Source organism: Salarias fasciatus, chromosome 8 (assembly GCF_902148845.1).
Source record: "Salarias fasciatus chromosome 8, fSalaFa1.1, whole genome shotgun sequence".
Classification (NCBI taxonomy): domain Eukaryota; kingdom Metazoa; phylum Chordata; class Actinopteri; order Blenniiformes; family Blenniidae; genus Salarias; species Salarias fasciatus.
The window spans coordinates 11,408,274-11,432,168 of record NC_043752.1 but is presented as its reverse complement, the minus strand read 5'-3'; the positions used below and the strand labels follow the sequence as shown (position 1 = coordinate 11,432,168).

The 23,895-nt window shown below is 42.1% G+C and overlaps 3 protein-coding genes across 5 annotated transcripts; 2 read left to right on the top strand and 1 right to left on the bottom strand.

Annotated features, from left to right (window-relative positions):
• Positions 1-60: 60 nt before the first annotated feature.
• On the bottom strand, positions 61-6,093 carry LOC115393296 (testisin). The gene is made up of 6 exons (XM_030098204.1): positions 5,994-6,093; positions 5,459-5,473; positions 5,115-5,277; positions 2,441-2,709; positions 1,743-1,891; positions 61-1,661 (listed from the first exon to the last, which is right to left on the bottom strand). The coding sequence occupies exons 1-6, from the start codon at positions 6,046-6,048 to the stop codon at positions 1,347-1,349; spliced, it is 966 nt and encodes a 321-aa protein (XP_029954064.1). The 5' UTR covers positions 6,049-6,093; the 3' UTR covers positions 61-1,346.
• Positions 6,094-7,715: 1,622 nt separating this feature from the next.
• Positions 7,716-16,244, top strand: LOC115393775 (uncharacterized). The gene is made up of 11 exons (XM_030098881.1): positions 7,716-7,767; positions 9,292-9,603; positions 9,700-9,993; positions 10,199-10,504; positions 11,109-11,219; positions 12,820-12,981; positions 14,727-14,957; positions 15,043-15,093; positions 15,163-15,417; positions 15,494-15,838; positions 15,919-16,244. Exons 1-11 carry the CDS (start codon positions 7,716-7,718, stop codon positions 16,242-16,244), a joined length of 2,445 nt encoding a protein of 814 aa, XP_029954741.1.
• Positions 16,245-17,891: 1,647 nt separating this feature from the next.
• Positions 17,892-23,854, top strand: LOC115393572 (uncharacterized). 3 transcript variants are annotated; one of them, XM_030098619.1, is made up of 6 exons: positions 17,892-18,096; positions 19,134-21,971; positions 22,074-22,269; positions 22,367-22,446; positions 22,532-22,626; positions 22,719-23,854. In XM_030098619.1, exons 1-6 carry the CDS (start codon positions 18,040-18,042, stop codon positions 22,777-22,779), a joined length of 3,327 nt encoding a protein of 1,108 aa, XP_029954479.1. In that variant the 5' UTR covers positions 17,892-18,039; the 3' UTR covers positions 22,780-23,854. The 3 variants fall into 3 exon arrangements, with proteins under 3 accessions (XP_029954479.1, XP_029954478.1, XP_029954477.1); XM_030098618.1 differs by having other exon boundaries at positions 22,056-22,269; positions 22,535-22,626; XM_030098617.1 differs by having other exon boundaries at positions 22,056-22,269.
• The last annotated feature ends 41 nt before the right edge of the window (positions 23,855-23,895 follow it).

The following is a 23,895-nucleotide window of genomic DNA, read 5'->3' as shown; positions in this document are numbered from 1 at the left end:
GTTCACATGAAACTATAAATCACAAAATAATGCTGCTTGATATACACAGAAATCCCAAAATACAAGAAAGAAAACACTTTAACAGAAAATAAAAAAAATTAAGGAACTGACATGAAATAAAAGTAATTCAACGTTCTTTCTGAAATAAGTAGACATTCAAATTTTGTTATGAGTTTCTTTGTTGCAACACACTTTAATACGCTTATTAAGTCTGAGAGTGACAGTAAGTGTCACTTCATGCATCCTATTGCAAAATGACAGTTTACCCAAAGTTAACTAAGTTATGCAACTAAACGCAAACATGAAAAGACATCAGACTCATCGAGTGAGACACTTAAATGTGTTATGAAAAAAACATCTGAATCTACACGCTCCATCAGAGTGAGAACTGAAAAAAATAAAAAAAACTTATCAGACTTCTATTAAAAAGCGGGCGCTCTGAGGATATTCAAACTCTTCTAAAGCGAATGTGATATATCTGAATCAAACACAAACAAAAGCTACAACAACTGAAAAATGAAGAACATGTGTCCTTGTATAAACTGTTATTTGCATCCAATTTGTTTTTTAAATCCATTAACTTGGCAAAAATATCACACCAAAAAGCCCTAAATTTGACTTCTAAGAGGCAAAAGGGGATTTGAGATGAGACACTTGCACTGTAGTTTCATTTCTTCAAGTACTTTTTGTATTTTTACAAGTGAAATGTATCTTCAAGTGCACCGTTTGTAAGAAAGATGTTCTTTATTTATTACAAAGGAGTTAAAAACAACAGCAGAACTTATCTGATTATTCAGTTCTGCTTTCTTATGCACACAGAATTTACTTTCAAGAAGCAGGAAAAGTACAGAATTTCAAATACAGTTACCAAATAAGGTCGCATGCTTGTCAACAACTTAGATAGCAGCACCTCATGCATTTCACTGTAATAAAATAAGTTATGAATCACAAAATCCAGCAGCTTCACGAATAATTTAGGATCTTTAGGTTAATCCAGAGCAAGCCTCAATGTCTTTTTGCTTTTTGCACATGATGCGTCAACAAGTTTCAGAAAAAATAATGTTTGTTAAATACATAAAGTAGTGCAGCATGTCTCTCCTGGAAACCATACAACATAAAGCTAATTTTTGTACATGCATAATTACACCATCAGTCAATAACATTAAAGTTATCATACAGCTTAGATTATGAATGATATAAAATATTGCTCAATGTGCAAATGTGTAAGCAAAGCCTTACTGTCACAGTTTCATCTTGTCATATTTGTGTCATTTTCTATGCAGACTAAACTAATTGTGAAATAAACTAAAAAGAAAAGAAGGCCGTTTGTTTTTTTCAAACCTCTCTTAAGTATCTAAAATGTGTTGCAGCAACACTTTCACTAAAACAACAAGAAACGCCAGTTCAGTCGCGAACTTGGTTGAACTTCCAGCATTTGTGCTGCGGCACACAACGGTGGCGTCCGGGTCGGCGCCGCTGGACATGTACGTCACAAAGCCGACGCTCGCCCCCGCCACCTGTTCAGTGATCCAAGCCTGGAACTCCGACACTCGGGCATAGACTTCGGGGAAGCCCGTCGCGCAGGGAATTCCAAAACTGGCAATGCCAGCCTGGATCCACGTGGAGTTCTGTTTGCACTGCAGAGGCCCACCAGAGTCCCCCTGAAAAATACCACACATAAAAAAGGTATGAGCTCAGGTTTTCAGCGTGTGCATTCAGAAAGCAAAGAGTTCTGCTTGAACCTGGCATATTCCTTTGTTTCTTTGCCCCGCACAAATCATCTGGGCAGTGATGTTCGCCTCTTCAGCTGGGACGTAAGTGCAGGCACACTGATTGTTTCCAATGACAGGGATTTGAACCTCTTGCAGAGGGGAGGAAGCCGGCAAAGACACTGTGGAAGAGAAACTGAAATCAGCCTGGTGTCAGCAATTTTCAGAGATGTGGATTCCCATAAATGCAGTTGTTACTGAATCATTACAAACTTTGTTTTACGTTTAGTCACATGATTTAAGTTTTTGGAGAGCGACTCATTATAGATGAACAACTGCATCTCTTGTGATACAACACGCACAGAGAGCTCAGAGCTGTTTTAAAGGTTATATTTATTATGCACTTATAATATGCACTTGTCCTAATTTGGTCCGTGAGTATCAACTGGTGTTCCAAAAAAAAAAAAAAAAAAGAACTGAAATGTGGATCATTCGTGTGTGAATGCCATACAAGGACTGAGCCCTCACAGAAAGGTCAGGCGAGGGTTTCATAACCTTATTTTCTTATCTTAGCTGTAGTTTCTCCACCAATGGTTATGCAAACCAGCCTACATCTGCAGTGAAAATCCAAAATGAGCAGCAACGAGTTTTAATCGAGATTATTAAAAGTACAAATGCGTTCAAAAGCTGAAATAGATATGTTAATAACAGCTGTAAGGATATATCCTCACCATCTTTTGCAGTTCTGCCCCAGCCGGTGGCCCAGCAGGACGTGGCGTTGTTGAAGTGGCTGGCGTTACTGGCCAGGCAGGCCGGTCTGATGAAGTTGGTGTATGTGACCGGTGTGTCAAGCTTCATGAGCGCAACGTCGTTGTTAAGGAATGTGTTGTTGTAGTTGGGATGAACGATGATCTGGGACACCGCCCTCCGGACCTCATTCGGGTTGGGGCCAGCCTGAGTGTTTCTCCCGAAGTAGAGAGTGTATTCACTAACAGATCGACTTCACAGGAAAAAAAAAAGACATTATAATAACTCTCTGTCTTCTGATGAGTGATTTGCCAAAAGCAATCCTTTGGATCAAAAGCTTCACAGGGTTCACAGATGAGACTAATGTGATCTTGTTCAGTTTCAGGAAGGGTGAGCAGGAATAAGGTCTATTTGTTCATATCCATGAGTCATTCTAAAATGCAGAAGTGCTGCAGTACAGTCATGTACAGTGCCAGTAGTTGCAGTGCGAGGAGAAGCTGCCTGCGTGTTGGCAATGTGGATCCTCCTCCACAATATATATGCATTAATGGGGCAAATATTGTTAAGGGATTTTATGAAACGCATAGATTCATTTATATTTGTATGACTGACTTAAATCAATCCGTATTTTATTTTTGAGCATCACCTCAGACCCTAGTTTTCTCCAGTCGTGCGACAGGTGGCTGATCCACAGCATTCAACAGTGAAATCAACCAGTAAATTCCAACTTAAAATTTAATCCAATCATTGAAAAAGCAGATGTAAATCAAACTCTTGGTAAAGGAGAGATCTTGAAATGTTTGGAAGAGTCGTGGTCTCTAAAGCAGAAGGTACATCTATGTGTGTTTGTCTCTTTGTCACTTTACTTCCCCAAAAACATGATTAAAAAAATATGGTAAATTAGATGAAATACGATATTTGGAGGGGAACAAAACATTATCTGAAGAAAGAAATATTTAAAGGTTGGAAGGAACAGGTTGGTCTGGAGGCCCTGGATTTAAACACTTTTAAAATCAAATGGATTGTGGAATTTATGAAGAACCCCAACAGCACGTGGAACACTTTTCCAGCTTATCTGTTTAATAATCTTGGTGGCATCAATATTCTCTTGAAATGTCATTTTATGTTGGTAAAATTCCTTTAAATGCAGTTGACTTCCACAAATAAACACTTCAATCCTTCTTGTTGATTTATAATCATATCTTCAGTTCACATAAATGTTAGATTTGGGACCAGATCATTGATTTGCATGTCTTAAGTGTCAAGTCCTGAGTCAAGTCTCAAGTCCCATCACTTTGAGTTTAGAGTCCTTTCAGTGTATTAACAAAATAAAAATAAATTGAATTTAAATAGTTTGTGTATGCTATTAAAATATATATTTATTTTTTAAAAACCTTTGATAAACAATTGCACTGAACCCTGATGCAGAATCATGTATTAGGGTGTTAAATAATAATAATAATAATAATAATAATAATAATAATAATAATAATAATAATAACAACAATAATAATAATTTAATCAGAAATTGAATCAAAAAGAATGTATTTTATAAAAATCCAGCAGAGTATGGAGCTATAAAAATCCAGAGGGAATTTTACTTTGTGCCGGCTGCTGAATATGGTAGGCGATATTGAAATGAGGTTTTGACATCTGGACAGAGGACAAAAATGTCAACGTTTTGATATTTTAATCACGTCTCTACGTCAAAGTATGGCGACGCACGGATGCATTTTTTTTTTCTTTCAGTCGGCCCTCTTCCGCTTACATGAGGAAAAAATGCCCGCTTTTTTTGGAATTTTCTCGAAATTCTTTCGCCGGAACTTAGAGAAAAGTCATAGCACATCCTTCTAGAATTTTCCACTCGTTTTGATGTGCTTTTTGTGGAGCTGTTCCAAACGGTGCGGGACTAGTCCTTCGCCCCCAAAAGCCCTTCGCCTAAGTAAGTGCCTTTTTTTTCGGATAGTAATATTTGCGCCTTGCCAGAGGCAACCACAAAGAACAACAGATATAAAGTTCCCTCACCTTTATTTTGGCGGAGCGTATTGTTGAAATTAATATTTTTAAATAAGACACACCTGAGGAGCGGAGGCTGATTTCATGACACAGCGCTCATTTCCAGGTTTCCGGGCTGTCAGTGTTGAGTTTGCATGTTCTCCCTTCATGCATGCATTTTTTTTTTTCTGCAGGCCCAGGTAATGTCGGAGATGTTTGTGTGTCTCTCTGAGGATCAACGGCTGCTTCCACTTAACTACATCTTGAAAGGAAGCTGTTCGAAAATTGACGGCTGGGTGAATCAATACGTATTTATAGCACTGAATAGGGTTGTTAACTTGTTAATTTGAGGTGTTGACGCTTATCTTGCATTCCCTCCACCAATAAGGAAGTGCTTTTTTACTTCCTGTCCAAACTACTGCTGCTATAAATTTAGACTTTTGAGACGTGTGTTTGATATGTCAAAGATGGCACAGTCTTTACGACGAGAAGTAGACAGAAAAGATTTTGGAAAGAGTATAAATATTAGAGTCAAGCCTTGTGTTTAGCTTTATTGATGCACAATAGGGTTTTTTTCACCCCAAGGTACTTTTTCTCAGGGAGAATGGAGAAATAACTAGAAAAGCATGGTGAATGAATTTAAAGCTGATGAGAAAGACTCACGTAATGATGCAGTGTGCTGCTGTTAGCACCCATCCCTCACCGATCACTGTCCCTGCACAGATGTGAGACCCACGGACGTGCATGCTGACCTGCCAAGGCCATGATCCAGCAGGAGCATCTCCACCCCCCACCACTCTGGAGCTCAGAGGAGCCTGTCCACACTCTGGAGGAGAAACATCAAACTGCTTTAACAGACTAACTTTAAGGTTTTTATCCATTTGCTGTTATTATTGTTATTGAAGCAAAATCGGCAGCATTTTATGGCTATACATTTTTGTTCATCAGAAATCCATAGTTTATATCCATTTTTTTAATCATTTTTAATCATAAAATGGTGCACTCACCCTGAGCATTTGACCCTGCAAAAATAAGAGAGAGAGAAAAAGCTGTTCAAGTATGTAAATTCTCACCCAAAAAAATAGTTGCTGGTTGCTGCCACTGGATTTTCTTGTTTTTCTTGGAAGGAGTACATCACTTCGTTGCAATTTGCTCAAGGTAACTAAATTGTAGTCCCAAGCACAGCGAAACAAGAGTTTCCTGTTAAGGTGATCACCGTTGCTTTAGACGCTGGTATTGGTTTATTTATCTTTTTAATATATTCAAGCAGCACCTTTCAAATCAGTGAAATATGTGAAATTATATCATATTTGCACAGATCAACAAAAAAGACGTGAAAGTCCACTGAAAAAAATGATTGTCAATACAGCAATAAAACACTCTGAGTCTTGTATTGACAGGGGAAAATGTATATATATATATATATATATATATATATATATATATATAAACTGCAAATACATTTCAGAATAGTGTGAGCTGAGATACAGTGTACATGTGTTGATATTAGTAATATAAAGGTGAATCAGGGTAAAGTCTCACCTGTCCTTGCGAGGCCTGCGCTCAGCAGCAGCACGCATACAGTCCAAGGCACCATGCTGTGCAGTCACGTTCTGTCTTCTTTCCTCGCGAGGATCTTCCTTAATAAACCTTGTTTCCTTGTTGAAGTGCAGCCATATAGTGTATTATCAGCTTGAACACACCCCGCTCAAACCTGTTTCTCCCCATACCAGCTGGTACAATAGACAATGTCAAGGAATACAAGACTGTAAAATGTCTGCACCGAAGTACACACATGCACACATTCACACTTTTTTTTTTTTTCGTTTTATGACTGACACTCGTACAAGCAAATCTTTATCTGTCAACCAGTCATGGCGGTCTGCCAGCTTTCTGCCATTACAGTTCTCTCAGAGACAGGAGTTATGCTCCGCTCTGTGGAACTCCGGCTGGCCAAGCCCATCACCGCTTGAACGCTGTAGACACATGCTTAAACCATAGTGAGTTAACCTAAAGTTGTTTTTTAAACCACACCATAAACAGAAGCGCTGCTTTGCATTTTAGTTGCATTTGTGTAACACGCTCGCTCCTCGGATTTCAATGTGTTGTTTCTTGCTTGTGTCGACTTTCGACGCAACGAGCCAAGTTTTGCAAAATTGAGTTCAAGCAACGGACAAAAACCTTCAGCGACATTCAACGGCGATGCATGGAGATTTGCTAAAATCATGTTTGGGAGGGTAGAATCTCTCTGAGCACATCTCTCAGGCCTGCTTCTGTCACTGAAAACGTTTTAAGCAAGGTGGCATATTTCTGATAATGTCATATATACATATTCTGCTGAAGTCATGATGAAACCTTATGACAAATAGAAAAACGTCTTCATAATAGCTGAAAAACGTCCTCGTCACGTCCTCCTTGACCCGCTGAATTCCACTCCATCTGCTGACCGCATGAAAGAAACGGAGCTGTCAGGTGGAGAATGGAGAGAAAACAGAGTCCTGTGTGAGCACAGGTACCACTGACAGACAAAGACGTGGGACACATTCATCACTCTCTTTTGAGGACTTTGAGGGAAGAAGACAAAGAGAAACTGACCAGGACCACACAGTTTGGTCCCCAAATACAATCAAAGTGATTAAATGACAATTAAAGTGCAAAAGTCACCCTGTTTAAGCAACGAAAGTTATTTAACATTTAAAAATAGCTGAAACAGGCAACACCTCCTTCTGGAGACATGGCTAAACATTAACCTCCGGAGAGAGCAATCAAAGCTGGCTGAAGATACAGAGAGTCTGTGAAAAGGAGACACAAGAATCTTGCATTTCTTTGCAAAACGCAACACCGCATTAACTTTTCCTGACATAGAAAAGACTTGTAGTCCCGCCTGAGTGTTTGCCCACATAAGCACAGTGGGATTACTCTCTCTGTTTGTTCACAGCAACACTGCACCAATGTAAAGTAGCCCCAAAAACGTTGGCCGGAGGCCCGGCTGAATTTTAAGTGACCGGTTTCTCCCACTTGTGCGTCCCTGCACATCTCCCTCCTCTCCCCCATCCTCCCTTCACACTCTGCGGCTCCTCAGGGCTCGTTTATTTAGGAGGACGTACACAGATCAAGGGCCTCCTTTCACTCGTCTGAGGCCCTGGAACAATATTTCTTATTACCCAACTGGCAGGACAAACCCACCCACCGTCACGTCACCGCTCTATAAAAGAAGGCAAAAGGACCCGATGATAAGAAGTTGGTGTCAAGACAAGCCCGGCCATGCAGTTTAAAGTCCTCGTCTATGTTGCCCTCCTTCCTCTCGTAGAGCACGGTGAGTATTGTGCCATTGGAGTCACAGCAAGTGCTTTGATGTTTCTTTACCTGGAGTTAGAGATGACTGAGTGGAGATGAACAGACGTGTGCGCTGGAAAAGCTTTAAAGCTCACGGTTTAGGACTCTGGAAGAGATCCGCAGGTTGAGCTGTGTTTATATTGACAATGTTTCTGAGACTTTGTTCCACACGTTGAAGTCATGAAGGTTTGTGCCTGATCTAAAATGACTCATGAGCAAAGGGCAAGCTTCGAAAACACGTCTTCAGTAGACTTCACGAGACTTCAGGAGGATTTATGTCGGTCATATTGTTGGAACTGTGCTGTTGCCATAATTGGGTCACTTCAGAAGCACAGTTGGAAATGAGGGATTTATGCAGCAGTGATGGGGTCTGCTGTCTGAGGCAGGCTGTGCTCAAACTCCATTTATAATTATACAGAAGATTTTAATAAATGCACAATAATACAAATGTACAAATATGCAAGGCAGAAAAACTTGAAGATCTTGCTTGAAGCTTGAATGAAACAGTGTGGATGATCATTTTTATCATCCATATGTGGGTTATTTTTACTTTCAAATGCATGCCGAATGTTTCATAACCCAACGTTTTCACAACTGAATCGTTCGGTCGTTCTTCTTGATCTACCTAAATGACTCAACAAAGGACAGCCTCTCAGCTGGACCAATCTGATGTTTGCAGTATTTGCACTTATTTGTACTTGTAAAGTCCCAAACAGACGTGTCAAAAGCATGACTCATGTCTTTTGACCTTCAAGTCTTTTTACTTTCTGTCAACGTGCGACGCCTGTGTCATTTATCACACCTCACAAGAGGGTCAACGTAAACACTTGAAGTTTTCCACCGTGCTTTTACCACCAACCAGTATTTATTGTACTGGTTACTAATTAAGCTGATTGTCTGGTTAGAGCTGTTTGAAAAGTTCTTTTTTTCTTTTTAAAGGTATTGTTATTTGCACTGATTGAATGAGGTAAAGTGGGAGTACTGATTTACTTTTAGGGAGGAAAAGAATGCGAAACATTGTTTGCAACTCTTATTATTGAATTCTTAAAACATATTTGAATGTCTTTTTTAGGTAATAATGGAATATCTTCTTTGTTTGGTAATCTTTCCAGAACATACTCTCGAAATAAGCAGCATGTGTTGACATATTGACTTAATTGGTTAAAAAAAACAGCCTGGACTTAGAAAAAAAATGTTGATTATGATGATTCTCTTCTCTTAAAACACACTTCCATTAGCATTTCAAAAATAGTAAATGTCACTGCAGCACACTGGGGGCTTTTCTCTAGTTAAACATTTGAATAGTTAAAAATATATATATTTTATATACAGACCATAAACATGCAGATGCATGTGAGCTTAACTGCTGATCATAAAGGGAAAGCAAATGAATCTTGTTCCATTTACTAAAAAAAAAAACTTCTGCTTTCACCCTTCCTGTATGATAATCACACTTCAATTTGTGTTATGTTTTTCTAATCTTTCTTTCTCTTCACTTCCCCAGTGTCTTCTGTTGAAATCTATGCAAGTCCGAATGCTAACGCAACCCTTCCCTGCGTCGTGACGCTACCCGAGCCTGTCAGCCTGTCGCTGATCGAAGCCCGATGGACAAGAAATGGCTCCGATGTGGCTTCATTTGTAAAAGCAGAATCGCAGACAAAGCAAGGCTTCAGCTGGAACGAGGCCGATTTCACCAAAGGGGATTTTTCTCTGACTGTCCTGAGAGCTGCTCTTGATCTGCAGGGGCTGTACGAATGCACGGTCGCCTACAATTCAGAACCGAAGACTGCCAGCAATGTTACATTTGGTATCATTGGTACGGCTTTTATTTCATCCGTGATTTAATTTAAACGCGTGTAAAACACGAAGGAGATTCTAAACTGAACTTCTGCTTTTAACTTCACTTTCCCAGCTGCCCCCACCCTCTCCTTCGATCAGCAGTGGGCGGTACTGGAGTCAGAGACCCATCTTAAATGTCGCGCCGACGGCTTCTACCCTCCTCCCGTGTCTTTCTCCTGGGCCAAAGACGGGCAGGTGATTCAGGGTCACGACCAGGTTCAAACTGAAGCCCGTCCGGACGGGTTCTACACGGCAGTGAGCAACCTGACCATCTACCCGTCGCGAGAGGACCAAAACGTGACTTTCACCTGCAAAGTGTCGCACAGTGGCGGAGTTCAAGAGTTGGATCTTCAACTCAATATCACCTGTGAGTGACAAAAACAAAAGAAAAAAGAAACACATTACATCATCTGTACCTCTGCCAAGAGGCTCACAGAACAATTAAAGTGGAAGGAACTGAGGCCTTCGGATGAGTCACTCTGTGACTTAGCACATTCTGTTTCCTACCTAACTACTATTGTTTTAAGATGTTTTATGATCCCTAAAGATAACGTCTGCTGCTCTGTTGCCAGATCCTCCGTCTGTCCGGCTGTCTGCCTTGCCAACCACCTCCAAAACCTCCCCTCTCACCATCTACTGCGACGTGGACAATTTCTACCCAGACTATGTGTCTGTGTCCTGGTTTCAAAATGGCACCGCTCTGTCTGGGTTTCCCGACACCGAGATGAACCCCGACGGGACGTACAGAACCAGACGCTACTACACCCTGAGCCCCGAGCAGAGGGCGCAGCGCGGAGAGGTGCAGTGCACGGCGAACCAGCGCGGGGTCGTGAATCCTGCCAGCAGTTCGGCGCACCTCGACAGCCTGGATCCTCAAGGTAAAGGCTCAAAGTCGCGGTCTGACTCCGGAGATTAAAGCAACATGACTGTTTTCTATCTCATACACTGCTTGTACATTGGTGACAAGGCCCCAAAATCAGATTTCTTCCACCCGTAAATGCTTTTATAGCCATCAGCAAAGCGTTCTCCACACTTTGACTAAAACAAAGGTCACATGAAGTCACTTCCTCCACATGAGGAAGCACAACATGAAACAAAGTCAGGGCATGAAACCAAACAAGGAACAGATTAAGACAAAATTGCAGGATATCATCAGAAAACCGCCAAACCCCTGATAGTCAGCCACACCAGAAGCTCCAAACACTATTTTGTTTAATTCTATCTTCAACAACCACAAAGGAAAACAATCTGTAATTGTCAGAGGTGATTTGGGGAAATTTCATGGGCCTTACTCACATTTTTAGCCCTGCTGTTCATCCTACAAATGCACCTCACTCATAAATGTGGCACCAACTAAAAGGAAAATAAAAGAAGAACACATTTCTTCCCTCACTTTGAGTGTTTTTTTTTTTTTTTTTTACTGTTTGCTGTTTGTCATCTTCTTGACGCTTCACTCCAGTTTGTCACGCTGTTTCTTTTCAGACGAGGCACCGGTGTTGACCAAATCAGCCAAAGCGTCCGTGGCTATGATGTGCATTTCCATCGTGCTCGTCTTCCTGCTTTGCTTTGGCTTTTCTTGGAGAAGAAGAGATGGTGAGTGAAACCCGTTTTAACAGTTACAAACAAACTCAAACAACATCAATCAGACTGTCTGCCTCACCCATCCAGTAACTTTTGCTTTCATCCTCAAACAGGCTGATGGTTCAAATTCCATCTACCCGAAAAGAATATAGGAAGAATGTAGTCAAACCTGAATTTATCTAAGAATAGACCTGAAATAACACCTAATGTCACGTAATCAGTTGTTTTATCAGTTTTAGTTGCTCCGGCACTTCAGAATATCTGTATATGTTTCATACTGTACATAAACTACAAAGAGGAGTGCTATTTACCAAAGGTGACATGAAACAAGGTGTTCGTACTTTGTTACTGTTCTGAAGGAGACTTTTGAAGTACCTTTACTCCCTATTGAAACTCAAATAGTTCTACTTCTAATCTACCCAGTCTTAAAGCTCATTGTGTTTCACACCTTCACAGAAGACGATAACACAGAGTTTCAGAGAAAAGATCAAGAGTTTAAGAGTGACCAATTTACACCACATTAAGTGTCAAGACTTCCTCATCCTGTTTCCGAGGTACACATCTTAAATTAAAGTCATATGATGACCTGATGTAGCCCTTGGAATATCACACTGTCGGTGCAATTAAGGTCAGATTTCACTTTAATTTGACAAACGAGTGACTCTGAGTTCAAATGATTTGATTTAAAAGTTTTTTAAGATGTGTAGCTTTTGTTTTTGTCAGTAATAGTTAGAAAAGGACTCCAGCAAGCCTCAGGAGGGGCAAAAGAACATTTCTAAAGGAGGTGGGTGTCGAAGCAAAATAAAGAGTGCAGCAGCACTCTGTGAAGATAAGCCGTGCCGTGTCAGTCACAAACAGCTACCAAAACCTGCAATACAAGAAAGGAAAATGAATTAACACAGGAAGAGGTAAAATAACACTTCGTCACACCAAAGGGAAATGACAAGAATCAGAAAAAGGTGTGAAACAAGGAAGGATGAAACAAAAAGATAAAGAACCACGCAACAGAAAGTGAGGTTTACAGACAACAACATACAAGTTCAGAGAAGATTTTCAAATATTTGCAACAGCAAAACAAGCTAAAGAATATACTGGAATTATAATAGGCATACTGTAGTCGTCATGCAAAACTATATTTTGTAAGAATCACCTGCATAAAAAAATTAAACTCAATGTTACTGATATTCAGTGCAGGTGCTCTCATATAGACTTAAATGTGCAAAATCACATTACCTGGTATTCCTGAGTTGGATCCATTCAGCTACAATCAGAAACTCATGTGCGTCAAATTACATTTATACAACATTCACTAAAATATTAACATGCATTTAAAGTTTAACTCAAACGTGTTGTGAAAGGAAATTTCAGTACTTTAAAGATGCAGCATTACATTACAGACACAGTTTTAAAAAAGCTCTCATTAATAGTTACTTTCACATTAGTTAGTAAAACTGTCCCACAATACAGTTTTATTAAAAACAAATAAAAAATACACAGAGAATATCCTATAGATCTTGCTGTACTGTGACCCATTTTGAGGGTAAAAGTTATTTTGTGTTTGTTTCGTCCTGTCTGTCTCACTGACTCTGTTGGCCCATTCGTCTGTCCTCAGAGAAACAGAAATCTCTGACAGTGTCGGGGATCATCCTCCCCCCACGAGTGATCGTGGGTCAAAAGGGCAGAGTGTCGGTGAGCATTGAGGGCAGGAGGGTGGACCGGGTCCAGACCGCTTGGTTTCTAAACAACATGCCGATTTCAGACACCTCACACGCAGGTAGGACGATTTATTGGCTTTTTCTTTTTTTTTTTTTTTCACTTTCCTTTTCATTCATTTTTAAATACAAACCAGAGTAATAAATAAATAAAGTGAAATAAAAATACAATTTAGTTAATTAAGATTAAAAAAAAGTAAATCAAACATATGCAGTGAATCTAATCAAATGTGTCAAACTCTGGCAGTTATTATTTTTTTTATCAAAACTGAATGAATGGAATTTGATTCCACTGTAGAAAGATATCATATTTCAGTTGTGATAACTACGAATATATCAACTGCCTCAAACTATTCAAGAGGCGTTGCCTTTAATAACAAACAGAACACATTACACAGCTGGCTGAGCACACACAGTGAATCACGCGCTGTTCTGATATTCAGAGGTTTTGTTTGCTCTTAACCTTTCATTCATACTAAAGACCGACGTGCGTGGAAGCATTATCGTCACCAAAGGAAACCGTCTTCAACGTCAGTGTCTAGTCAGAGATGATGGGAAATGTCACATACTGAACCAACCAGTACTCACTGCTAGTTGTAGCGGGTAGCATTGTTGTCCTGATTTCCAAGAAAAGTCTGCCGATTTTAAGATTAATTATTTTTTTACAGTATTTCATTGCATAAGATGTAAATTATCTCAAAATAATCAACAAACTGCCGACGTCTTTTCACTTATAAGCCATACAGTGGATGATCGGTGTGCACTTCTGCGTGCAGGAAAGAATTTAATCATTTTTTTGAAAGCAGTTCTTGATGGTGACTGCTGGACTGAAGTAAAGAAACCAAGAATCGAAGATACATTTCTGTTAGGATTCACCCTGGAGCACTTGTTGGATTTTTTTTTTTTCACCTGTTTGCGTCATTGCATGAGTATCGTTGTTCCTAAAACTTGTCCTGTTGACATTCATATCAACACACAGCTTAAATAAAGAAGAAGTTGAACTACTTTAAATGCAAAGTGTTTATCAGTGGGTGGCTCCACTGTGGAGGCATGACATCCTAAACAATATGGCATGTTTAATCCTCGCTCGAAAATGTTTTAACATTAACAATTTGAAAATAATGATTGCAGTGTTGTTATTTTTCTTAACGTAGCAGTTCTAGCGTCACTATGGGGAGTCAGTTGATGTGTGCTGTGTTGTTGGTCACAACACAGTTCAGTAGTTGAATATTTTGTGTTGTACTGTGCTTCAGGTTTCCACGTTACTGATGTTATAGTGACTGTAAGAAACACAGCTGATCCAACAAGTAGGAAAGCTGCTTTTGAAAACCTGAGGCTGTGGTTTGTTTTCTCACAGACATTTTCACCTGGGAAGAACTAATCTGATCATTTACATATCCTAAGACGACCTCTGACTTTTCAGGATGTGAGATTTGTTTTGGTTAAAACTGGAAGCTCAAAATGTCGGTCAGTTGTACTTTCAGGCATATAAATGTAATTAATCAGTAATCCTCATTCGATGGATATCATTGAAGAATATTGTTGATATATTGTATAAAATCGCCCAGAGAGTTGAACAAAAATAGGGAGAATTTATACAGACTCATTCAAAATAAGCTGTTTGGTTTTGCAGTGTTTGTGTTACAACTACTTCTGAAACCCACCATGTTTCCTCTTTTATGTTTTGATTCCTCTAACAATTCAAAACCTTGCGCACACGTAGGAACTTCCAAATCTAACTTTAACTGCCTCTATAACCCCCTAACCACCATCCATCTCCCCTACGGTCTAACTCTCACGTCCCCAGCCTCGGAGAAAGGTCATCTCCTGCCCTCCAGAGGCGAGATGGGCTACTACAAGCTGCACACCCAGGGGCCCCTGCACTCCTCCCGGAGCGGCACCCAGCAGGTCGTCTCCTCGCTCACCTTCATCCCCCAGATTTCAGTCCACAAGGGGGCCGTGTTCAAATGCCAGGTGTCCTACCTGGGCAAAGACAAGATCGTGGAGGAGCGGGTGTCAGAGAAGTTTACTATTCTGTGTAAGAAATGTCATTTCTCTGGTTCACTTTAATTTATTTTCTTGTCATTCCTCTATCAAAGACTTCTGTTTGTTTTCTTTCTCAGCGGCTCCAGAGGTGTCGGAAATACAGCTGGCAGAGACACAGAATGACTCAGGTAAGACTGATCGGTCGGTTGGAATTGTACTTTTTAGACTCGAACGTCTGCTCTCTTTCTACCCTCCAGACGTGATCAGCATGACGGTCCGGGCGTCGCATTTCCACCCGGACGTCATCACCTTCCGCTGGTTCTGCCAGGGCGGCGAGCTCAGCCCCGTCGCTTCCCAGGCGTCGTCCTCCCCTCGGCCCAATTCCGAGGGCTTCTTTTCGGCCTCCAGCCAGTGCAAACTCCCGCGGAGCGAGCTGGAAAAGGGAGTCACCAAAGTCTGGGTCAGCGTCCACCACATCGCGCTGAAGCAGCCGGTGACCAGGGAGACCCGAGGTGGGAACGAGGCGCGAGACGAACAGAGACGTTTCAGGTTCTGTCGAGTCCGAGATGAAATGTCCTGTTTTCACAGGGTTCATCAAGAGGCCCAACGTGTCCGAGATCGTCAGTTCCACCCACTACGCCAATCAGGCCTCAACTCTGGGCTGCGAGATCACAGATTTCTACCCTCCGAGCGTGTCGGTCACCTGGCTGAAGCTCAGAGAGGGAGAGGAGGACGACCGCGAGGAGGAGGTGATCGAGGGCGGGGAGATATGGGGCCCCGTTCAGGTTGGTCCCCGAGTCTTCAAGGCGACGGCAACTCTGAAGAGGAGGCCAACAAACCAGGAGAAGAAGGAGAGGAGGGGAGGGATTATTTGTCGAGTGGAGCACTGCTCGCTGCCAGAGCCGATTGAGAAGTACTGGAGGAATGCAGTAGGTATGAGTCTGGTTCATTTACAGCTTTCTTTTTCTTTCCTGGTGCCTGTTTCCTCTCATTCTGTAACGTCTGTTCCTCAGGCCCCCCCTCCATCCCTCCGTCGATCTCGGTCTGCTGGACCAGCGAGGGCGTCGGCGTCTTCACCCTGCTGCTGAAGGGAGGTCACCCCAAATGCAAACTGCTGTGGGCGGCGGGGGGGTCCACCCTCACTCCCATGGTGTCCAGCGAGACGGAGGAGATCGGAGACGACGGACAGAGGGAGCTGAAGAGCGTGTGCGCCCTGGAGAGGACGGCGGGCCTGCCGAGCCAGATGCAGAAACCGCCGGAGAGACGCAGGAACGGACACGCAATAAGTACTCACGTTTATAAATCCACACACACATTCAAACACGTGTTCTTCAGGTGACACCTCTGATTGCATATGGATTCCAATAGTTTACAGTACCAGGTTATTTACGTGTTTCTCCTGGTGTCACTTCACAGAGACCAAAGCCGCGGTCACAGACCCGGACGCCGAGGGAATAGAGTACATTGACGAGAAGGCGGACGGGGACCACGGCCACGCGGACAGGGACGAGGAAGCAACGCTGTCGGACCTCGATTACGACAGCGACAGGGAGAGGGAGGGCGACCCCGGCGCGCTGCACATCAACAAGGTCAACTTGACGAGAGGTCCCAAGGAAACGGAGGACGGCCGCCTGAGAGTGTGCGTGGAGGTCACACACCCGGCGCTCAGCCTGCCAGTCTATCGAACCTGGACAGGTAGGAGCACATCAGCAACACACACTAACGAACACGAACCGTCGTTTTTGTTGCAGAGGAAAAAGTAGATCACCCTCTGTAACAGGAAGTTTGCTCATGTTTGCGTTCTTAAAGCATGACTTCATGTTCTCTCTTTCAGAGCCCAATGAGGAAACTTCATCTTCTGCATGAGACTCCCACTACGCCGCTTCTCCTTTTTTGTATTTGCAGTAATAAAAGCTCTAATATTTATCTCTATGGTAACTATGAACTATAGTTGTCATGTTTTTGAGATATCCAGCTGTATTTAGTCTGCTTTTAAACTTCCAGCATTTAGATTTGTATTTATATTCATTGTCTGTCATCCTTTAAATTTCCTTTCAACTACTTTTCTTCCTTTTTTTTTTTTATTTTTTATAAATGCTCATATTTTTGTACAAAACAAAATTACAGTAATTATCCACCATCGTGGACTTTTTATCTAAATTTTCATTGAAAAAAATAAAAACTACATCATATTGTGTTTTTTGTGTTATTGAGTTGTGTTTTTCATCTCTTCAGTCTTTACGTGCAAGCCAGAAAACTTCGCGTTGGTCAAATGGCTGCATCTGAAATGACTTCTCATTTTTAAAATAGACTTCTGGTTTTTTCTTTCCTCCCTTCGCTGTGACCACAGCTCGCCACTTCACTTTGCTGAGCAGGTGTACACTCATTTTGTTTGCTATTCTCTCAGCAACGTCCCTCTGTTAGACTGCACAGCAGACAAATACGGGACCAGCAAATTATTTTTTTTGTTCACTAAACCTTTGAAATATAGATATATGTGGTTCAGGTTCTGTAAATATGTTTAAAGTACAAAAAACAAAACAGCATTTGACAATTTGAATGGGGCCAAATGTTACCAGCCTCGTGGTTGATTCCACACATCAGTCTCAATCACTTCAAGTGTTTTATCTGATTTTTCATTTCCACATAATGCCTTCCTGCTGGAAAGGGTTACATCCTAACACCCACAGAAGCTGTAAAATGTGCACTTCCTCTTTATGAAGTGGTTGTAGATGGTTTCACAAGAAATATGCATTGCAACAACATGCAACTTGTAAAAAAAAAAAAAAAAAATGCATGACTTGACATTTTAAATCTGACAGCGTTTAATAGGAATGACACAGAAACCACTGTTTTAGGTTGAGAATAAAGTGATCTTTCAGAGACCCCCAGCAGGTCTGTGGTGTGACTCTACAGAAGAGCGCTCAGCTGTGCTCATCAGCCTCTTCCTCATCATGACACACACCGGACATGTGTGTGAGGAGACGGAACTGAACACTAGCTGAGCTCAGGGCATCCGATCGCCCCGCACGGATTGACGTTTCTCCTCGGTTTTCAAAAGTAAAAGCCCAGAGACGGTGGCTATTTTGGGTTTCCTTCACTGGCCGAGCAGATCTGAACCGAGAGGAAGTTGGATGATGGACCCGGAAGGTCCGTTCGCCCGGGCGGAGAGGACTCTGTGGACAGTCTGGGTGAGCGCATCCGTTCATGAACATTAGGGAGAAAAGAGTTAATTTAAAAGTGTATTCTACACCAGATCTCTCTCTCTCTCTCTCTCTCTCTCTCTCTCTCTCTCTCTCTCTCTCTCTCTCTCTCTCTCTCTCTCTCTCTCTCTCTCTCTCTCTCTCTCTCTAACACCCCCCCCCCACACACACACACACACACACATCTACATGCACACGGAAGCACTCACTACATCTATAATATATATAAATGCTACATAAAGTCTTCTCTTGTATATATTTAATTCAGCACAACTCTGCATGGAAAAAAATGTGGTTCTCAAACAAAGAGCACGTAATATTTACAAGTTATTTGTGTTTGCATCAGCAGCACTTATCAATCAGTTTTTTTTTGTTTTTTTTTTTGCATTTACACATGATCAGAAATTTTGAAATTAATATCCAGATTTTTTTTTTTTATCATTTATTTGTAATTTCAGATTTGTTTGAAACAAACATGTGCTCCTCACTCTTGTGAGGCCTAAACTGCAGCTGCCTCACTTGAAAAGGGCAACTTGCTTTGGAAGATTTGGGCTGGACGTCACTCAAGTGACCAAGAGTCTTTTATTTTGAAAGTCATCACAGTCACACAAGTGGAAAAAACTTATAATGACAACATAATCTTAAATAAAATACTTGAATTAACCTTGAAATAAGAAGAAAATGTCCACATTTAAAACACCTAAAAATAACTATTTTAAAGCACCATTAAGCAAGAATTTTACCAGTTTTCCACCTTACTACCCAGTCCAGCCTCTACAAACCACACACTGCTTCCTTTTTACTGTGCTGCGAGTTTCATCAAGTCGGCTTCCTCTGGTTATAAATACTGAAAACGTTTTATGGACGCTGCTTTGTGAATGAAGGGATTGTCATGCTGAAACGGGAAAGGGCCTTCCCTAATGCTATTGTGTAAATGTTCCACACGCTGTATGCTAAGCTTATGTTCCAGTTATTCCCGTAAGCATCTTAACTATTTGTAATGTTCTCTCCACCTTTCCCCTCAGTGCTTTATAAGTGAAGCTGTGAACAGACTCCTGCGGCCGCAGCCTGCTCCCGGTGTCGGCACTGAGCAAAACCCCTGCCTGGAACCAGCGGGCGAAGGCGAGCCTCCAGAGTGTGAAGATGCAGAGGACGCTTTGGCGGCGGTCGCTCTGCTCAACCTGCCCCACACAGCCGACTCTCAGCCCGACGGAGACACCGTGCAGCAGAAAACCCCACCGAGCCAGCGTGGCGAGGAGGCTGGACGTGACGATGCAGAGCCGCTCAGCGCTGAAGACGCAGGCGAACCTGAAAAAGAGGAAACGCGGCCGAGACCACCGCTCTCTTATCAGGAGACATCTGAGAATGACAAACATGAGCAACATGTGGATATCGGGTCAAAACCTCAGACAGATGGTGTGATTAGTGAAAAGATAAAGAAAAGCGAAGAGGAAACGGTCTGCTCTGTGTGTGATGTGACAACTGACGATCAGCAAGAAACCAAGACAATAGTTCAGTTAAAGGACGAAGACGATGATGAAACACCTGAACGTGAACTTGAAGCAGCGGACAGTGGGGGAGATCAGCGCACAATCACAGATTTGGAGCCAGAAAAAAATGACAGTGTTTTCACAGACGACACAGAACAGAAGTGTGAGGGTGAAGATGAAGTGTCGACGCAGGAAGAGGCAGGAAGCAGGATCAATGTGGTGGAAGTAGATCAGAAAATGGAGGCAGATGAGGAAACGGCACGAGTTGATAACGGAGACTTTACAGATGTGGCAGATGTAGAGAAACACGAGGATGTAATCGGTACAAGGAGTGAAAATACATTGGAGGAGGTGGATAGGTGGTCGCTGGATAAAAGGGAACAAAGAGATCTTCCCGAGGAAGACGATGTCAATGATGGTGCGAACAACTGGGGATACACGCAGACTCTCAGAGGAGATGAAGAGGAAACGGTTTCATCTGAACATGTCGCGTGCAGCGATTCTCCTGTGGAGGGCGAACATCTGTATCCAGCTGAATTCACCGAAAAGGAACCAGAGGATCTGGCATCCTCCCAAGAACAAACCGACACAAGACGGGCAGACATGAAGCTCGGTGATGTTGCAGCTGATTTAAGATGTATTCCTGAAAGTCAAGCGGAAGAGAGGTTTTCCGTGAACGAAGACGGCAAAGACAGTTTTGTCGAAATAGCAGAAACAAGCAGCACTGCAGCAGTAAAGCCTGAAGGTGAGACCGGGCGGGAAACAAGCGGGGAGTTGAGCAGTATTCCCCCGGGCACAGTCGAAGGCCGGGTTGTTGTGTTGGAGGAGCCCAATGCTCCAGCATGCGAGGAAACACAAGAGGGACTTCCTGAAAACAACAATGAGCTCGGCCGAGATGAAAATACAACGCCAAGGTTCCTGGAAGTCGATTACAAAGAATTCCAGGCTGTTCAATTACCAGAAGAGGCGGAGAGCCACGGACAGGAGAGTCCTCAAGACACAGAAGCCGCCTGTTTACAGATGAGTGAGTCTGTGGAGGAGAGACAAGAACGCGCAGAAGATACCAAGACTGTTGTCGGCTTGGCTGAAGTCGAACAGATTGGAATACTGCCTCTTCTCGCCAAAGAGACAGAGAGGCAGTTTTCTGAAGAAGCAATTCAGGATTTTGATCGTCCTCTCAAGTCAGAAATATCGGAAAGCCCAATGAAGACAGAGGCCAGGAACTTAAGAATGATCGACGGGACTGAAATGAATTTGCTTGGATTTGGAGCAGATGAAACGCTGTCCGGTTCCAGAGACGTTCAAAGTGTTCATGAGGTCAAACAAGACGCTCCAGCGGAGGAAGTGACTGAATTTACTGCAGCTTTCAAAGGTGAAGAAATGACACAGACGGGTTTGTCTCAAGAATTCTTCCACACAGCACCATACAGCAGCAGTCAGGCTCACTCAGCTGGGAGTCTGGACGAAGAACGGAATGATCCTGCAGTGAATGAGCTGGATACCGATGACAATGTGGAAGACATGGATGAGGGAGTTCAACAGTTGGCACCAGTGGCCGGTGAGTTAATCACACCGAGTGAAGGAGAGGAGAATGCTGCTGTAAAACAATCTGTATTGTCTACTCCAGATGAGACAGGAGAGATAAAACAATTTCCACTCACAGCATTTGAGATAGGGACAGAGGAGATAAGCAACAATGAAACGACTGATGACTTGACAGTAATGCAGTCCGAAGCAGGAGGTTTGTCCGACGTGTCAGCAGGGGAATCAACAGAACATGTGACTGAGTCACTGAGGTGGTTCACAGAAGGTTCAGCTAGCTCTATCACTGCACATCAAGATCTGATCGACGAGGAAATCCTTGACTTGTGGATGGAAACGGCCATGTCCTTCTCTAACCAGCCAAACTCTCAGGATACATCAGTGGAAGTTATGACGCCGGGCACACACCTTTTAAATGAAGCGTCAGAAACCGGAACAGGATCTCACCCTGGATCAGGAATCATCTCCACGGTGACGCATCAAGAATCAGAAGAAGAAGAAATGCAAAAGGAAAGTTTGGAATCAGCTGAAGCGGGAAAACAGACGGAAGAAGCAGACGTTATGATGAGCGTTTTGTCGCCAGATGAGCTGCTTGAGGCGACGGCGCATGACTCCTCAGAAGAGGTCACACGAAGTTCCTCGGAGGCCTCCTCAGAGGAGGGATCCGTGTGGATAAAACACAGTTCAGAAGGCGATGTGTCACCTAAATATGAATTGGAGGAAATGAATACTTTATCAATGGAAGAACAGCCGTCGGGACATACTGCTGAAAGTTCAAACACACCTGAGGGAGACCGTGAACCCGTGGCAATGCTTGAAGACCAGACTGAGGTATCGTTTGTCATGACATAGAACCTTTATTTCATCATAAATCTAAACTGAATGTAGTTTAACCTCAAGGTTTTGTGTATTTAGCTGTTTCTGTCCATACAGGTGGACGCTCCGGTGCTGGACTTCACTCCACAAAGGTCACGGATTTCCCTTAAAAACCCTCGCGTGAGGCCACCCAACAATCCCCGCTACCTGCTGAATATGCCCTCGCTGGAGCCCACCTCCACTTCGCCTGTGCCAGTTAAACTCCCTGCTGGAGTGCCTTTAGGAGCATTAGGAACTGCAATAAAGCTGCCTGGTAGGCTACTCACCTTTAACTATTCCCATTATGTTTTTTCTTTTTTTTTTCATGAGCTGTTTATGTTCTTTTGATTTGATTTGATTCTTCGTGTTAGGGCTTGCAGCAGGCTTCCCACTGTTAAAAAAGACGCCGCGGAAGGTGAAGGATGAAGATAGCCAGGAACCCCTCTCACAGGTACAGTTGCATTCTACGAGAAAACCGTTTCGTTTCATTTGTGCAAACATCCATCGCTTTAATAGTCACCATTCGCCGTGAACAGCAGGAAGCCGAGACGATGCCTGAGGAGAAAAGTGATGCTTCCAAAGAGGAAGAAGCACCACACAAACCGAAATGGATGCCACCAAAACATCCAGGGTAAAATAAAATCACTGAATTTGTTGTATTTTGACCGGGGAGAAAGTTTCAGATATTTTCTAATCAAATTTTTTTTTTCTTTGTCTGTCCAGATTTGGAAATCCACTGATGTCTGAGCTGAAGACCAAACTGAAGAAAACTTCAAACGAGTGACAAGAGTCATTATTGTTCTTTGTGTGAATAATTGAATGTAAAATAACAATGTCTTTACTCTCCTTTTTCAAACTGCACACAATGATTAAATTCCTACCGAGTGAAAGTTGGGTTTAAAAAAAAAGAATAAATTAATAAATAAAGAAATTATTTCTCTCATGGAGAAGTTGTAATATTTGACCCCACTGGATGTTTAATCTTCGAGGTTTTCACGGTTTCAAAGATTCAACCTGAGAATGTGCAATATTACAAAACGGAAAAGCTAAGACTGTTTTCATCTAATGTCATACGTTTAACAAAGATATTAATCATTATAATTTCCTTGTGAAAAGACAGTAGTAGTTTCACAGCAATACTGGCCTGCAGTGACTCCTTCCATGAGGTTCTGAGCTATTCGGCATTTATACTTTACTGCATTTGTTATGAACTATTCTGAAGATGGCACACAATTTAACATGTACTGTATAATACTTGGTTTTCCAAATAAAGGTGAATTGTGTGTGTCACATGTCAGATAGGTTTCAGTTGAGTTCTGAGTGTACTGTCGGGTTTGATTTGTTTTTTGTCTTTGTTTTTTAATCAAGCTGCACTGTTTTGTTGCCACTTTGAAGACGTGTGGCCTTTGGTGACTATTATACACAACACCTTTATGAAGAATTGCGTCAGGAGGTTACATTGACATCACATTTCTCAGTCTGATTAGCCAATATAAATGTTGAAATCATGAGATCTTCAAATGCTGCACAGCATTTTCAGCCCTGGCTGGTCCAGGACGTCTTTCTGAGTGAGCTTTGCATGTTATCCGGTTTTTGACAGGCTTTGACAAAGTTTTTTTTTTTTTTTTTTTTTTTTTTTTTTTGTGTATCTCTGTAAATTTGTGGTCATTTTGATTTCATCTCAGTGTACCTTGGAAAACTTATTGAAGGTCTTTTGCAAAAAAGACACATGACTGAACTGCAAGGAGGGGGAGAGGAATACTCATTCCTAATGCGAGTATTATTTTATCATTGAAATGATATCTGGCCCACACCTGTTCTGTATTCATGTTTATTGTTGGGGAAATTTTAAATAAAGTTTTAAAAAAATTCTTGAGAATCCACTGCACTGAAAAGGAAT